The sequence below is a fragment of the Drosophila sechellia genome, chromosome X (assembly GCF_004382195.2).
Source record: "Drosophila sechellia strain sech25 chromosome X, ASM438219v1, whole genome shotgun sequence".
Lineage (NCBI taxonomy): Eukaryota > Metazoa > Arthropoda > Insecta > Diptera > Drosophilidae > Drosophila > Drosophila sechellia.
In genome coordinates, this window is record NC_045954.1 from 5,358,436 (window position 1) to 5,373,081 (window position 14,646).

Sequence of the window (14,646 nt, forward strand, 5' to 3'; positions counted from 1 at the left end):
GTCGATAAAGCAGCTCTGCAAAGGGCTGTATCGTAACATAGAGGGCATTCTAAAAATAGAACAGCCAGTGTTGCCACACTGCCGCCCGAAAAGAGTGCGGTTTTATTTAATATAATTTCGATTTAAGATTTCACAGTGAATTTATAAAACGATGGCGAATTCAATGCAAGGGCACTGGCGCCACTACTCGTTCATGATGAACTGCAGGAAGCGGCAGTAGTTGATGCCCCGCTCGCACCGTGTGTCCTCCATTCCCTGGATGAGGAGCTGCAGCTCCACGCCGGTGAACTGCTCCCCGTTGCGATTTAGCAGCTCGAGCAGGCGCTGCGGCTCGATGTAGCCGGAGCGCGCGGGATCCGCCCGCCGGATGGCGTCGATGAACTCGTCCCGCTTGTCCATGTCCATGTCGATGGCATTGCGTCCGACGGCCTGCAGGTAGAGCTGCGCCTGCTGAAGCCGCTCCTTCGTCAGCGGATCCGTGGCGAACAGCTGGTTGACCAGGTGCTCGTAGTGCACATTGCCGTCAACGTCCGCGGCGTGGTGGAGCACGCCGTAGGCCTCCGTCTCGTCCAGCCGGTTGCCCATGGTGGTCAGCAGGCGGCGCAGCTGGCTGTAGGGCAACATGCCGGTGCCCTCGGGATCGCGGCTGCCCAGCACGCGCAGCACATTCGCGACGGTGGATCCCTTGGCCACCTCCTCCACCTCCTGCTCCGCCAGCTGGCAGTACAGCGTGAGCACCAGCTCGAAGGTGGCGCGCTGTGCGATCTTCTTCATCCCCATCCCCATCGCCTCGCGCCGACGCACATGCTCATCCAGTCGCTGCTGCAGCACGTCGTCACTGGGATTCAGGCCCATGGTGCGCAGGCAGTCCGCCACATCCGTCATCCGTATGCCGACGCCAAGATCCAAGCATGTGTGGGCTTAACGGCGGCACACATTAGGTGGACATGGATGCTAGAGCCGTATCACTTACACTTACCCGCCAGATCTGCTCCGCCGGCCACCTGGTCACATTCATCGACCACGAACAGATCGAAGATGTTGCGCAGCTTGGGAATCTCGGGCAGCATTTTCATCAGCTCCGATTGCTTGGAGAAGAATCCGATTCTGGGGCGATTCTCCATTCTGGATAATAAAAATTTCAGTTCCGAGCGACCCACAGGGCTTGTGACATCGGGAGAACGTGAAAGTCAAGGATTGCTATGCTATGATGACTACGCAGTTTTGGGAGGCACATGAAGGAAAGGAAGAATGTACATATATGTGCATATTTATGTACTTGTTCTCACTATATATTAAATTTAGTATTTAAAACTAGATGTAATCTTCATAAAATAAAATATAAAATTAATAAATGCCTTGCATATTTATTTAATTAAATCAATAGGAATGTACATTAATGATATATATTTGACACATTTGCCCTTGGCGCTCTCTGTCCACACGCCCTAATCCTTGGTCGGTGTGGGCTGGTCCTCGTCAATGATATCCTCCTCTGGAACGGCCTGGGCGTGGACGTATCGAACATTAGCCTCCACAGCACCGACCACGTAGATACGATTATCGTCGGCCTCGAGGATCACGGCGTCATTGGGACGGTGGCACACCCCGTCATCGCCGGCTAAGATGACGAGCTCGCCATCGGCAACGCTTATCTCGCGCATGGGCGCACTCTGATCCTCATCGGTGACCAGGTTGCAAGTGGTGTACACCTCGTGCGAGCCATCCCGCTGTTGCACGAATGACAAGGTCTCCGTATAGATTTGTGCATCCTTCTGATTACGTAAGGCAGCAGCGGAGGTGCAAGGACGTTCATCATCATCACCAGTAGCAGTAGCAGCACCTGCACCGGCAACTGCAGCAACATCTCCACCAATAGCAGCACCAGCTCCGGCAACTGCAGCTACATCTCCGCCAGTAGCGGCAACATCAATTGGAGCATCATCTCCGCCAGTAGCGGCAACATCAATTGGAGCACCATCTCCACCAGTGGCAGCAACAGCAATTGGAGCATCATCTCCGCCAGTGGCGGCAACAGCAATTGGAGCACCATCTCCACCAGTGGCATAAACAGCAATTGGAACACCATCTCCATCAAAGGCAGCAACAGCAATTGGAGCACCATCTCCATCAGTGGCAGCAACAGCAATTGGAGCATCATCTCCGCCAGTGGCGGCAACAGCAATTGGAGCACCATCTCCACCAGTGGCATAAACAGCAATTGGAACACCATCTCCATCAAAGGCAGCAACAGCAATTGGAGCACCATCTCCGCCAGTAGCGGCACCATCTCCGCCAGTAGCAGCACCATCATCGGCAACTGCAGCCCGATCTTGACCAGTAGCAGCACCAGCACCTGGAACTCCAGCACCATCTCCGCCAGTAGCAGGGCCATCTTGGTCCTCGTCCATGGCGGTGACAGAGGCATCAGCATTACCGTCGTCCTTTTCTTCCGAATTTTTCGGATTCTCGGAGTTTCTACGTGGTTCGGGCGAAAAAAAAAATGTCAAGTCATGCCAATACGAATAAATGTCAACTTGTGTATGTGTGCATGTGTGTATGCCGTGCATGTGTATGTGTGCAAGTGAATGTGTGCAAGTGTGTATGTGTGTGTCAAAAAAAAAAAAACTTTCAAGGTTAGGAGCTAAAATGGCCGCACTCACGTGTTCTTGGTCATGGTCCTGGATGTCACTGGAGTCAGAAGGTTATTCAAGCTGCCAGTCATCTCGTTGAAGTGGGGCTTCTGCTCCTTGATCTCCTTCATCTTCTTCTCAATCTTGTCGGTCTTCTTGCCCTGCGGCTTCAATATTCCGTTCTTCTTCTTGTTGTTGTTCTTCTTGTCGTTCTCCCTGTCATCGTTACGTTCCGAATCGTTTGCCATTTTCTTCGCTTTGATCAAACCGAAATAAAAACCGAAAACGAACTCAATTCACGACAACTTCGTGTGTCCGCAACGAATTGGCACCACAATGTAACTTTTCTTTTTGTCACGAAAAAAAATCAAATCGGAAAAAAATATTCCTAAAGATATTCAGACGCACAATCAGTAAAGTCGAATTGGCAGCAAAATGCAACTTATTTTTCTCACAAAAAAAACGCACGAAAATCAGAAAAAATTATTCGGAAAAATATTCTTTTTTTTTTATTCAGGAGCACAATTAGTAAAGTCGACCGGTCTCTGCGAACTCGAAACGAAAGTGATTCTGGCTAGTGCCTTGCGCTTACAAGAAAACTCGGTGCCTCCAATCGTTAGGAAAATGGGATACAGCGAATTACACGCCTGCCCCGTTTAAAAAATAACGGGCGAACGGTAAAAATAACGAGCGAGCAACTAAGTTGGCCGAGTTAGTACACATATGCATATGTATGTATATGAATTTGTATTTGTATATGTATAATAAATATCCTTCTTTATTGTGACGCATATTTATATCCAAAAATCGCTAAATTTGAATCTTCTACTGGTTGATTTGATTGCTTGCATATAAATGTTTGTATAAAAACCATCGAATTTGATCCTAGGCTAAGTTTTTTGGTTGGAATCGCCATGCGCACGTGCGCAGCATTGTGGTGGTGTATGTGGTGCACCGAGTGGTGGTGCTGGTGGTGGTGATGCTGCTGCTGCTCAACTAAGTTGGCCGAGTTAGTACACATGCATATGTATGTATTTGAATTGGTATTTGTATATATATAATAAATATCCTTTATTGTGACGCATATTTAATTGGCGCAAAAATATATCGAAAAATCGCTAAATTCGTATTTTCTCATGGTTGATTTGTTTGTTTGCATATAAATGTTTGTATAAAAACCATGGAATTTGATCTTAGGCTAAGTTTTTTGGTTGGAATCGCCATGCGCACGTGCGCAGCATTGTGGTGGTGTATGTGGTGCACCGAGTGGTGGTGCTGGTGGTGGTGATGCTGCTGCTGCTCAACTAAGTTGGCCGAGTTAGTACACATGCATATGTATGTATTTGAATTTGTATTTGTATATATATAATAAATATCCTTTATTGTGACGCATATTTAATTGGCGCAAAAATATATCGAAAAATCGCTAAATTCGTATTTTCTACTGGTTGATTTGATTGCTTGCATATAAATGTTTGTATAAAAACCATCGAATTTGATCCTAGGCTAAGTTTTTTGGTTGGAATCGCCATGCGCACGTGCGCAGCATTGTGGTGGTGTATGTGGTGCACCGAGTGGTGGTGCTGGTGGTGGTGATGCTGCTGCTGCTCAACTAAGTTGGCCGAGTTAGTACACATGCATATGTATGTATTTGAATTTGTATTTGTATATATATAATAAATATCCTTTATTGTGACGCATATTTAATTGGCGCAAAAATATATCGAAAAATCGCTAAATTCGTATTTTCTACTGGTTGATTTGTTTGTTTGCATATAAATGTTTGTATAAAAACCATCGAATTTGATCTTAGGCTAAGTTTTTTGGTTGGAATCGCCATGCGCAGGTGCGCACGTGCCAAAGTTAAGGATTCGCTTCGAAAGAGACACGGACCGACGTTATTCGCTTGGCCGTGCTCCTCTAATTGGAGATAATTTATTGGCTTGGCATGGGCAGCATGGTATGGGTAGCTCGTGCTCAGGATGTGGCGAATATAGTCTTGCAGTGGGTGATGAGCGAGGAGAGCATGAAGATCTCCTCCGTCAGGTTGGTCATGTGCTGGGGCGTGGCAATCAGGGTCGGCGCAAACACGGTGGCCAGGTTGTGCTCGTTCATCTTGTTCACGGCGTAGTGGGAGGCCACCCTGTGGGGAGAAGGTTTTTGTTTGCTTAAGATCACATTGACCATGCTGGCAGCCACTCTCACCGTTTCAGATGCTCTAGCATGTACTGCAGACAGCTGTGGTGGGCGGGCGGCAGGCGACGCACTGCCTCCGCCATGAGCTGGCGCTGCTCCGTCTGCTTGCCGGTGCCTGCAACAGATAAAAATAGATAGATTGTTAGGAATGGCATGGAATGAGGTGCAGCATAGCCAGGCTATGGTCATAACTCACGTCCTGCTGCCATGAAGCTGGGATACGCCTGGAATGTGATGAGCGGCACGGGCAGCAGGCGCAGGTAGAGCTTCAGAGTGCCGGCGATCACATTCACATTGCCGTACGCCGTCTCCGACATGTCCGTCCTCTCGCCCTCGCGATCCAGGGCGAGCTTGAGTGCCTCGATCTCATCGGCGAAGCCGGAGACCCGGTAGATACCCTCCTGCAGCATGCCCCGGGCCTCCACCTCCTCCACGCAGCGGCGCACCACGAAGGGTATCTGGTGGTGGGGCTCCAGCTGCACCATGGTGGTCAGATCCGTGCCAAATACGCCGCGTATGCGCTTCAGGTCCGGCACACACTTGGGCGGCACCAGTTCGGAGCACTTGCTGTGAGCCACAAAGCCGCACGCCTCACACTTGACACCCTGGGCGGTGAATCCCCACAAGAAGTTGGCGCAGAACTCGCACCAATTGAGCCCCTTAAACGTGTGCACCTGTTTGGATCAGAATCTTCCATTAGATGCTTTGATATAGTTGGCTTCTTAAGCCAGAACACACACCTTGAAGTGATGCGGCTTCTCGTAGACCAGCGGCATGGGATCCACGGCAGGAGGCGGTGGTTCCTCCTGCTTCTGCTCCTTCTCCTCGGCTGGCGATTCCTTGGATTCCTTGGCGGCGGCCTTGCCCAGCTCATTGGACAGAGCCCTCAATTTCCGTCCATTTAAGGTCATGTAGGGGCTTTGCTGGTAGCAGTTCTTGGTTTGCTGGTTAATCTGCTGGATGATGGGACTGGCGTGGAGCTGCATGTGGAAGTTGATCAGCCCGTCGGCGACCATGTCGTGCACCGTGTCGAAGCGCTTGTCCTGGCCGCGCAGATAGTGTCCCACGCCGGGCTTATAGAGCAGCTTGTAGTGCTTGGGTCGCTTGTTGAAGCGCAGGCTCAGCGTGTAGTAGCCATCGGATTGGGGACTCCGGCGGACAAAGTAGCTGCCGTCGCGGGCATTGGCCAGCAGTTGCTCCGCCTCCAGGTGGCCCATCAGACCATGGTACTCGGAGCCGTATAGCCTGCCCGCCAAGTTGTTGGCCTCCACGGCCTCAGCCGTGCTTTTCGCCGGCGGAAGGGGCAGTGTTCGCTGGCAGCGCAGTGGACATGGAGCCGGTGCCTCCAGCTGCAGTTTGTACACTGTGCGGAGGCGGTTAAATGGGTAAAGGGATGGTTAGTCATATCATAAGCTTGTGGGTGGCATATGAGGTGCTCCTCCACTCACATTCCGGCTTCCAAACCTTCTGAACCGGAGAACTGGGCTCGGGGGCACCGCCTACACCGCCGGATCCGCCGGTACTCGCATTTCCGGCGGCCGCCTCCGTGTTCCGGGGCATCCTCCCTCGGATTAGGAGGCCACTTGGTCAATAGCCACTAAGTAGGCGGCGAATAATTAAGGAATGCAGCCAATTAATTAAAGTATACAAAATAATTTTGTCCGAGCGAGCAGGGCTGCCAGACTGGCGAAAATAAGCGCGGTATTTAAGTCGAGAGAATACTAAATTTAAATAAGTTTAACTTTAGATAAACAATCGTCTGTAGTAAGCTTATTTAATTTATTAAGAGCTTAACTACATTATATTGTTTTGTAATAAATGTGCTTTGCAGTGGTGATCGCTTAATAATCAGTTTAAAAAGTCTGAAAGCTCAGAGCACAAGAACTCGTAAAAAATACCAAAAACATTTTACTTAATTTCAGTTAAATTTCCTAAGTATTTCAAAAATTTGCATGACTCATAATTTAGAGCAGCCATTTATTTGATTGCCTTCCGCCGTCAACGAGAAATAAAAACAAGGGTTAAGGTTTCAATTGGTTTAATAGTTTAAGTACGTTTCTTTTGTTAAAAGACCTACACATTCATTGGATCTCATTTTATTTATTAAATACAAATATTAAATTATTTAAAAAAAAATAAACATGTAAAACCTCAAAATGCGCATTTAAATACGGACACACGCCACCGACGCATATCAGCTTTAATTTAGAAATACTTTTTCGTGATACTCTCGCTTTCTTCCATTGAAGTATAGTATGGTAATTTATATATATATATAAATGTATCGAGTGTGATTGGTACAAAAGAACGACTGCACTAGGTGATAAAATTACTGATTAACCTTCTAGTGTCAATTTTAGAATAATACGCACATTCACAGACGCGGTGATTAGTTATGGTTAATCATGAATCTATGTCTACATCGTTGGTTAATTTTGGAAGTGGGAATAGCTCCAATCTCGTAGTTTTAGTTATCAGTTTTTAGCTGCTTGTTAAGCACTTTCTCCTGTATTTGTTATATCTCGATATCCTTGGTCGTTGTCCTTGGTTTTGAATGCTTTTATGCCGGGGGAAGAATGGCTAAGTTGGAATCACGGAGTTGGAACTTCTGGCGGAATGAACGGCTCATCTATCTATGTAGCTTGGCAGGTGTGTTTAGTGTTGCTGTTGTATTGTGTTGGATATAGCGTTGCTTCTATTGTCGTGTTGCTGGACAGTTGGACAGCTAGAATCGGTCTGATCCTAACCGCTCATGACCATGCGCACGAACTCCTCGTAGTTGATGTTGCCCTGCTGGTCCTCCATGTTGGCCAGCAGCTGTTCGACCTCCTCGTCGGTGAGCTTCTCGCCCAGCGTGGTCAGCAGGTGGCGCAGCTCGGCGGAGGAGATGTACCCGCTGGCGTCCTTGTCGAAGTGACGCAGTCCTTCGATGAAGTCATCGGCCGTGTCGCCCGAGCGGGCCTTGGAGATCGCCTGGTAGATGGGTAGGAACACCTCGAACGAGATGCGCTCATCGGGCTTCAGCTGGTGGGTGCACTTCTTCACGTCCGACTCGGTGGGGTTCTGGCCCAGGGCCCTCAGGCACTCGCCCACCTGGCTCAGCTGAATCTTGCCATCTCCGCGGTTGTCGAACAGGTTGAAGGCCTCCTGGAATTCTGCGAATGGAATGGAAAGTGCGTGGTTGTTGGCAGATGCTTTACAAATCTTGATTACTGTCGTCACAACTTACAAGAACCCATCGATCAGGGATATAATACATATACCTACATTAATACATATAAACGTATGGGAATGGGGAACCTATAGCTTCCTACCACCCACTAAATGGATAAATGGATCACCTTCCAGTGTGGTAAAGGTTTGCTTCACGTGCGCCGTGTAGTAATACATATTGAACCACTCCGATGACCGTTTTGCCAGCTACTGACTGCCTCAAACTCCGCCTGCCCGGATTTGGCTGGCCATCGGATCGAAGCGGAGCGGATCGGATCGGCTCCGATGCCCGCCGCCACTCCGCCTTCCTTGGCCATGGGATACCCTCACGTCGCGGGCAAACTTCGCTTCTCTACCGGGAAGTGCCGGCTTGCAAGTAAAATAAACAACACAGAAACCCGAAGTTTGAGGGAAATGCTTGTTTCAAAGTTTTTCGTTTCGATGAGTGACATCGCAAGTCCATTTCGCGTGCAGTTGGACTTAAGCAAGTGATGGTGTAAGTTCCCCAGCTGCAGAAGTTCTGTGGTCTACGTGCGTAAATAGAACATTGGGTTGGGTTAAATATTTAGCTGATGTTCTGTTTTCAAATCCTCCAAAGATCTGAATACTAGAGTGTTCACCATTCGATGACTTGCTGGGATGTTCGGTTACCATGCGAATACGAGATCCAAAAATGGCAATAAAAACAAACGAATCCAGCACATTTTTGTCCATTTTAGGCAATGACAAAACGTCGACGGCTGGCTAAAGATTGCAACAAGGTAAGTTGGAATGGGATAATAAATATGGTATATGGCTCGTACATACGCATATGCGGTTGAACGCTGACGTCAGAGTGTCACGAATCCAGCACGACTGAATTATCAGAGACCATTGACTTCGATTAGGTTAAAGCAGGGGATTGCGTAAAGATTCGATGCGATTTGATTCGCCATGGAATCGAAATCGTGTTGCATTTCGACTCAGAGAGAAGGTGATGTTCCGTAAATGGAAGCTGGTTTTTTTGTCTGACTTCTTATCGCGTGGCTATTCGGTTGTTGCAACTGCAATTGCAGTTTTATTTGAAACGAGCAGCCGGCGAGTCAGAAAACCGGGTGATTATCCCATTAGAACGCTCTGTTATCTATATCTTATCGCTCACTTCCTTTCGCTTAAACAGTGGTTTTTTTTTGTACTCATACCGAGGTGTTGGTTATGATTCAAAAGCTATGTTCAAACGACCAGTTTCTATGTCTTCCAATAACTGCTGTCATAATGACCTACAAACTTGGTTTACACTGTTGTTGGCCAAAACCAACTAGCTGAAGCTCATAAGTATGTTTGCTTGCTATGCATATTATCATTTAACTTGATTTGGGCTTCGGATAACCGAAGGAACTCGGATGTATCAAGAGAGATTGATGTGAAACTTGGTACGCAGCTGTGTGTCGCTATTCTATGAAACTATTCCTTGGCCGAACACAATCCGCTGATCAAAGCCCACAACTGGCACAGTTTCGATATGTGTTGTCAGCTTGATCTCGGATGTCTTTCGATGTCATGACGCGAAACTTGGCCTACAGATGCTCCTAATGAAAGCATATAGGACAGGGTAATGCAGTGCTTCGGTTTTGGGACTTTCTCGCCGTTTTTTTTGGGTGAGTCACGATCGTATTCGTATGGCTGCCGCCTGCCTTCCAGCGTATTTGCTTTATCAATGATTCATGCACACAAATGTACGTGCCATCGCTTTCCCGCATTCCACTGCCGTGTGGGAGTGGGAGGGAGAGGGCGCTAGGTGCCAGCGCACATATCAATACTATACACATATATCATATATATTTATATGCGATTTGGCCGACTTTTGACTTCTGGTTCTTGACCCCGCCTGCTCCTTGAGCGATTCGACTCACCAGCCAACTGATCCTCGGTGTATGCTGCCTGCGGGTGAGAGAGGGGGAAAGAAAGGAAAACAATGAGGGAAACTTGAGTGCTGGCTTCCAAAGGCGCCGAATAGCGCACGATCGTAAACAGTAAACAGCGCCGCAATAAACAGCCTGCACTCACCATTTCTATTTGTTTTTAGCTATCTGAGAGAAAACAACACAAAATACACGGAATATTGTATCTTGAATTCGACGACGAAACAAAACGCAAGCAAATTCTGAAACGTTGTTGGTGTTAGTGGTCGCCGATAGTGGGCGCTATCGATAGGCCACTCGAAATTCGATAGGTGCGACAACAGCGATGAGTGCAGGGAGTTTAGAGAAATCGAGCAGTGCTGCCGGATCGTTTCACAAGAAACCGCCACACGTGCCGCCGATTTGTTTTGATTTTTGGATGAATTGGATCCTTCCATTAGTTAGTCCCCGATGAGCACACAGAAGGTGGAGTACGACGCTGCGATGGGTGGCCGTGTCACACTGCCGTCGCACGTGACCACGTACCATTATGCGGCCGGGGCGCTGCAGGAGATTCGCAATTTGGTGGCCGACTGCCAGGAGACGACGCAGCGGAGCAGCAAGCTAATTTTCCAGACGCTGCCCAAGCACATGCGCCGCCGCGCCATGTCGCACCACCCCAAGCGACTGCCGCGCAAGTACCGCCAGGCGCACAAGTCCCAGATGGGCAAGGGCGGCAACCAGCCGGTGAATGGGAAACGGCCATCGAGGAAGTACCGCCGGCGACCCAAGAACCTGATGCGTGAGTACGTGCGCCGGCAGAGGCGGAACGTCTGGCTGGAGACACACATCTGGCACGCGAAGCGATTCCACATGGTTGACCGCTGGGGCCACCGGTTGCCCTACGCCAGCTGTGACAAGACCTACCGCGCTTGCTATCGCGCCAGCGCCGAGCACTGCCTGCTGCAGGACATCTCGTTCTACGGTTGCGTGGAGCTGCGGGGACCCTTGGACATGCTACGCGAGGGATTCGCCCGGCTAACCAGTCCACAGTGTGGCCCGGGGATCACGGCCCGGACTTTTCTAAGCGGACGACGTGAGGGCAGCGTGGAGATATTTGAGGATGGCCGCTATCCGTATGGAGCCCTGCAGCGGGCCAGTTTTATGTGGCGGCCACGGCGGGAGGAGAAGGATGAGGAACAGGCGGATCATACGCTCTGGCTGTGGCTGCATCCCAGTGGCGCTCAAGCCGTTCTAAATCAGCTTATAAGCGTTTTCCAGCTGAAATCCACAAAGCAACAAAAGCTGCCTTTAAACGAGGCTGTGGCTGGGGAAAAGATGGATGTGGATAAGATTGAGCCAGTGGCGTTGTCCAAGAAAACATCGCCTGGCAAGAAAAACTCGAAGCAGATGCCTGAACAGAAGCCCCTGCGCTTCTGGACAAAAACAAAAGCATTCGATCCACAGCCTAGCTACTCCAATTCCGACGGCACTCTCCACTTGGTACTACTGCAGCGGGAGTTCAATCGTTTCCGCTTGACAGGACCTAGAGCCCAAAAAGTTCTTCTTGCCAGCCTACGACCGCATCAAGAAGAGGAGCTCCAGGATCAAGCCATCTACTGCCAGGCAGCCTTGCAGCTGAGCTCGCCCGCCGAACTGCTCTCCAATCTAGTGATGGGCCACCTTGTGGTGGATCCGCGTCTGCAGCGGCCCAAGAAGCGCACGAAAGCAGTCGGCAAAGTGGAACAGCCACCATCATCCGCCGGCGATCTTCTCATAAATCAGCCAAAGAGTCTGCCGGAGAGTCCTCTGTGGAGCAAGGAGGCGAGAGACCGGCTAGCCAAGGGCATTATGTCCACGCACAAATACGACCAGCTGCGAGAACAACATGCCGTTGTGCCGGGAGCTCCATGTGCCTTCGAACAGCAAATGCAGGCGCTTCCCGTGATACTTATTCAAAGACCAGGATCTCAGGACCCGCGATACAAGAGATTGGCCTACGGCTGCGGCTGGGATGTGATTGCACCGGCGGGATATGGCATGACCCTATGGCTCACACTCACCATGTGGGGCGCCAGGCCCGGCGGACTGAGGGAACTGGATACGGTGGCTAGAGAGGCGGGCGCCGAGGTTCATCTGCCAGATACATTAGCGGGTAAGTGTTTTATACTCTGGCGTATTCTATATTCCCATAATCATCCCACTTTGTACCTGTTTAGGAGTTCAAAGAGCTGCTGCTTCGGCGGATGAGCTCCGTGCCCGGTATTTCCGTATGCCGCCTAATAAGCGCACCAATTACCGAAAGTTGGCCGTGGTCAGTCCGTTCACTGCTCCCTGGAGGCATCTAGTGCGCGACTGGCGCTCATCTCTCAGTCCTGCGAGCGAGGGATTATCGTTCTATGTGCTGCGGCATCGCCAGCAGCTGGAGGAGATTGTCGAGAGTATTCGACATCGTAGCCCACTGCCACAGACTCTGCCCGACGACGCCATCATCCAGATTCAACTTCAATTGCTATCCCGTGGGCATGTGAAGGACAACGCCCTGATTTGCCTGCCCACGGCGACGGATCACAAGCAGCGCTGGCGACAGCTAAAGCACAATGACCAGGCCCCCGTTCACGTGGAGCCAACGCAGCCGGACCTGAATGAACAGTTGCGCAAGGAGCTGCGCCAGAGTCACAAGCTAAAGTTGAAGCGATTGCGATCGAGGAGGGTGCGCGAGAAGCGGCGCCTTCAGGAGACTGCCACCAAACGTGTCCATATACGGCCAGCGAACACAGCTCATCTCGTACGTGATCAGCTGCAGGAGATGTGCCGCCTGTGGCTGCCCACCGATCCTGCGGAGATGCGGGACAGTGTGCGTCGCCAGTGCAGTCGCCAAGTCTTCGGCTACGTGAGCACGGCCGGCTTCAGCTTCACGGAGGCACTCGTCTGTGCAGTGGGCTATGTGACACCCGCCGGCCTGCAGCAGCTCATCGAGGAGCTCCCGAAACCAAAGGGCAACCGCAAGCAGTCCCCGCTGATGTGTCTGGTCCGCGATGCGGATAGCCGCGACTACCGCTGGGCCAGCTTCCAGGTCAACCTGAATGTGGCTAGTCCAGCCTTTTGATTGATTTTAGTCAGTAGTTATTTAGTTGTAAGTTAAATGGAATCACTTCCAAGTGAATGACAGTGTCTTTGGGAAAAGTTCGATTTAATATGCTTTTAACTGTTGCCCCTAAATAAAACAACCTGGAAATTTGTTGTACATATTTAATACTAATTTTTATTCAATTTAAAATTACTTGTATGTCATCGTTACTTCGTTTACCATCAAATTTTTACTCAATGTTTGTATATCAATTTGTATTCGTTATGCAATGAAATCAGTGTCGAGTGAATGTCAGTGTGAATGTGGTGAATGTGGTGAATGTGTGTGTTGGCTTGTGTGGCATGAGTTGAGTGAGTTGAGTTGAGTGTTGAGAAAATGAATCGCGCTTGAATTTTGTGTTCGTTTTTTGTTATCGTTTCTTAAATGCGACAATGATTAAAAAATGGCTTACAATTTTTGTTTGAATTTGTTGTTCTTGTTTCTTGTTGCTGAGCATTTGCGTTCGCACATCCATAATTTGTAATTTATAATTTATAATATTCATTCGCATTCGTCGAATCGCGAATCGTTTTATCCACTTTAATTCGTTTGTAATTGTTACTTTACTTGATTTCTGGTTTAGTTGATGCGGTTATGGGAAATGTATTTGAAATGCATGTAAATTTTGCTTTTTGCCTTTGCCTTTTACCTGTGCTTTTCACTTTGTATATATATATTTATATATATATATATATATATATATTTATCAGTTATTGAAATTGTCTATATACTTACGAGTATATAAGTTGTTCATGTTTTTGTTTCGGTTCATTAAGTTTTGCATATTTCATGGGATTTAGCTGCTGCTTTGGTGTTGATCTTGTTTGTTCTTGTGCGTTAAGTTTCTGTCTGAATATTTTAACGTTACTCGAATTCCCAACTCGTTTTTCATCGACGCGCTCGCACGAAATGTTGTCAGTGTTTTGTTCTTGCTTAGATACAGATACATAATTCCATTATGTAAACTCTCACTTATAATTATACAACTTAGTTGAAACATTTAATAAATATTTCTTTCTGCTCACTTTTCTGTTCGGTTGTACGGCATAAAATATGATTCGATCTTACGTTTAACTAAATGTTAAGGAAAAAACAATTGAATTTATTTGCATTATATGTATATATATATATAAATAAATAAATATTCATATATATATGCATAGTTAAATATATATGTATGTAATTTATGTAGCGTATGCATTCAAGTACAATTTCTAAGAGCCTACGCAAGTACAAGTTTCAAACTGAATTTGATTCGCAAACTTTGGATATATGATTCACCGGATACGGATCCTACGATCCCGATCCCGATCCCGATCAAGATTCAGATCCAGATCCAAATCCGCGTGGGTGACTGAGCGTGTGCTGAACTACTTATGGTTTGTTCGATTTTTGGCTTGGTTTACCTAGCTTGCTACCACATTACATTTGATTGGATTACGAGTATTGAATACGTATTCTTGTTGAACTCCCCGCGCCTACAGTTAACATGCATTATATAGACTTGCAGACTGGATTATGATTACAGATTATAATCGGATTCTCAATTAATCGTTTCGTTTATCTTCTTTGGTCTTTAGCAAACTGATGCCTT

The 14,646-nt window shown here is 48.1% G+C and overlaps 5 protein-coding genes across 6 annotated transcripts; 1 reads left to right on the top strand and 4 right to left on the bottom strand.

Annotated features, from left to right (window-relative positions):
• Positions 1–86: 86 nt before the first annotated feature.
• Positions 87–1,212, bottom strand: LOC6612396. The gene is made up of 2 exons (XM_002036869.2): positions 980–1,212; positions 87–920 (listed from the first exon to the last, which is right to left on the bottom strand). Exons 1-2 carry the CDS (start codon positions 1,122–1,124, stop codon positions 184–186), a joined length of 882 nt encoding a protein of 293 aa, XP_002036905.1. The 5' UTR covers positions 1,125–1,212; the 3' UTR covers positions 87–183.
• A 150-nt stretch (positions 1,213–1,362) lies between these two features.
• Positions 1,363–3,202, bottom strand: LOC6612395 (glycine-rich protein 1). Its single transcript, XM_032726134.1, has 2 exons — positions 2,664–3,202; positions 1,363–2,478 (listed from the first exon to the last, which is right to left on the bottom strand). The coding sequence occupies exons 1-2, from the start codon at positions 2,879–2,881 to the stop codon at positions 1,449–1,451; spliced, it is 1,248 nt and encodes a 415-aa protein (XP_032582025.1). The 5' UTR covers positions 2,882–3,202; the 3' UTR covers positions 1,363–1,448.
• A 1,117-nt stretch (positions 3,203–4,319) lies between these two features.
• LOC6612394 (N-chimaerin) lies at positions 4,320–6,511 on the bottom strand. The gene is made up of 5 exons (XM_002036867.2): positions 6,278–6,511; positions 5,570–6,192; positions 5,026–5,503; positions 4,839–4,944; positions 4,320–4,776 (listed from the first exon to the last, which is right to left on the bottom strand). The coding sequence occupies exons 1-5, from the start codon at positions 6,387–6,389 to the stop codon at positions 4,611–4,613; spliced, it is 1,485 nt and encodes a 494-aa protein (XP_002036903.1). The 5' UTR covers positions 6,390–6,511; the 3' UTR covers positions 4,320–4,610.
• A 475-nt stretch (positions 6,512–6,986) lies between these two features.
• LOC6612393 (myosin-2 essential light chain) lies at positions 6,987–10,215 on the bottom strand. 2 transcript variants are annotated; one of them, XM_002036866.2, is made up of 3 exons: positions 10,089–10,215; positions 9,935–9,962; positions 6,987–7,984 (listed from the first exon to the last, which is right to left on the bottom strand). In XM_002036866.2, exons 1-3 carry the CDS (start codon positions 10,089–10,091, stop codon positions 7,572–7,574), a joined length of 444 nt encoding a protein of 147 aa, XP_002036902.1. In that variant the 5' UTR covers positions 10,092–10,215; the 3' UTR covers positions 6,987–7,571. The 2 variants fall into 2 exon arrangements, with proteins under 2 accessions (XP_002036902.1, XP_032580626.1); XM_032724735.1 differs by lacking the exons at positions 9,935–9,962; positions 10,089–10,215 and adding an exon at positions 8,171–8,768.
• A 9-nt stretch (positions 10,216–10,224) lies between these two features.
• LOC6612390 (ribonucleases P/MRP protein subunit POP1) lies at positions 10,225–13,178 on the top strand. The gene is made up of 2 exons (XM_002036863.2): positions 10,225–12,077; positions 12,142–13,178. Exons 1-2 carry the CDS (start codon positions 10,394–10,396, stop codon positions 13,029–13,031), a joined length of 2,574 nt encoding a protein of 857 aa, XP_002036899.2. The 5' UTR covers positions 10,225–10,393; the 3' UTR covers positions 13,032–13,178.
• The last annotated feature ends 1,468 nt before the right edge of the window (positions 13,179–14,646 follow it).

Bases quoted from the DNA above. Each gene is read 5' to 3' on its own strand.
- LOC6612396 (XM_002036869.2), bottom strand. From the start codon at position 1,124: ATGGAGAATCGCCCCAGAATCGGATTCTTCTCCAAGCAATCGGAGCTG. The intron at 921-979 runs GTAAGTGTAAGT...GCCGCCGTTAAG, and splicing joins CGGCGGAGCAGATCTGGCGG to CCCACACATGCTTGGATCTT.
- LOC6612395 (XM_032726134.1), bottom strand. From the start codon at position 2,881: ATGGCAAACGATTCGGAACGTAACGATGACAGGGAGAACGACAAGAAG. The intron at 2,479-2,663 runs GTGAGTGCGGCC...CGAACCACGTAG, and splicing joins AGGACCATGACCAAGAACAC to AAACTCCGAGAATCCGAAAA.
- LOC6612394 (XM_002036867.2), bottom strand. From the start codon at position 6,389: ATGCCCCGGAACACGGAGGCGGCCGCCGGAAATGCGAGTACCGGCGGA. The intron at 6,193-6,277 runs GTGAGTGGAGGA...GCCTCCGCACAG, and splicing joins GAAGGTTTGGAAGCCGGAAT to TGTACAAACTGCAGCTGGAG. The intron at 5,504-5,569 runs GTGTGTGTTCTG...TGATCCAAACAG, and splicing joins AGAAGCCGCATCACTTCAAG to GTGCACACGTTTAAGGGGCT.
- LOC6612393 (XM_032724735.1), bottom strand. From the start codon at position 8,219: ATGTATTACTACACGGCGCACGTGAAGCAAACCTTTACCACACTGGAA. The intron at 7,985-8,170 runs GTGATCCATTTA...TTCCATTCGCAG, and splicing joins AACCTTTACCACACTGGAAG to AATTCCAGGAGGCCTTCAAC.
- LOC6612390 (XM_002036863.2), top strand. From the start codon at position 10,394: ATGAGCACACAGAAGGTGGAGTACGACGCTGCGATGGGTGGCCGTGTC. The intron at 12,078-12,141 runs GTAAGTGTTTTA...GTACCTGTTTAG, and splicing joins TCTGCCAGATACATTAGCGG to GAGTTCAAAGAGCTGCTGCT.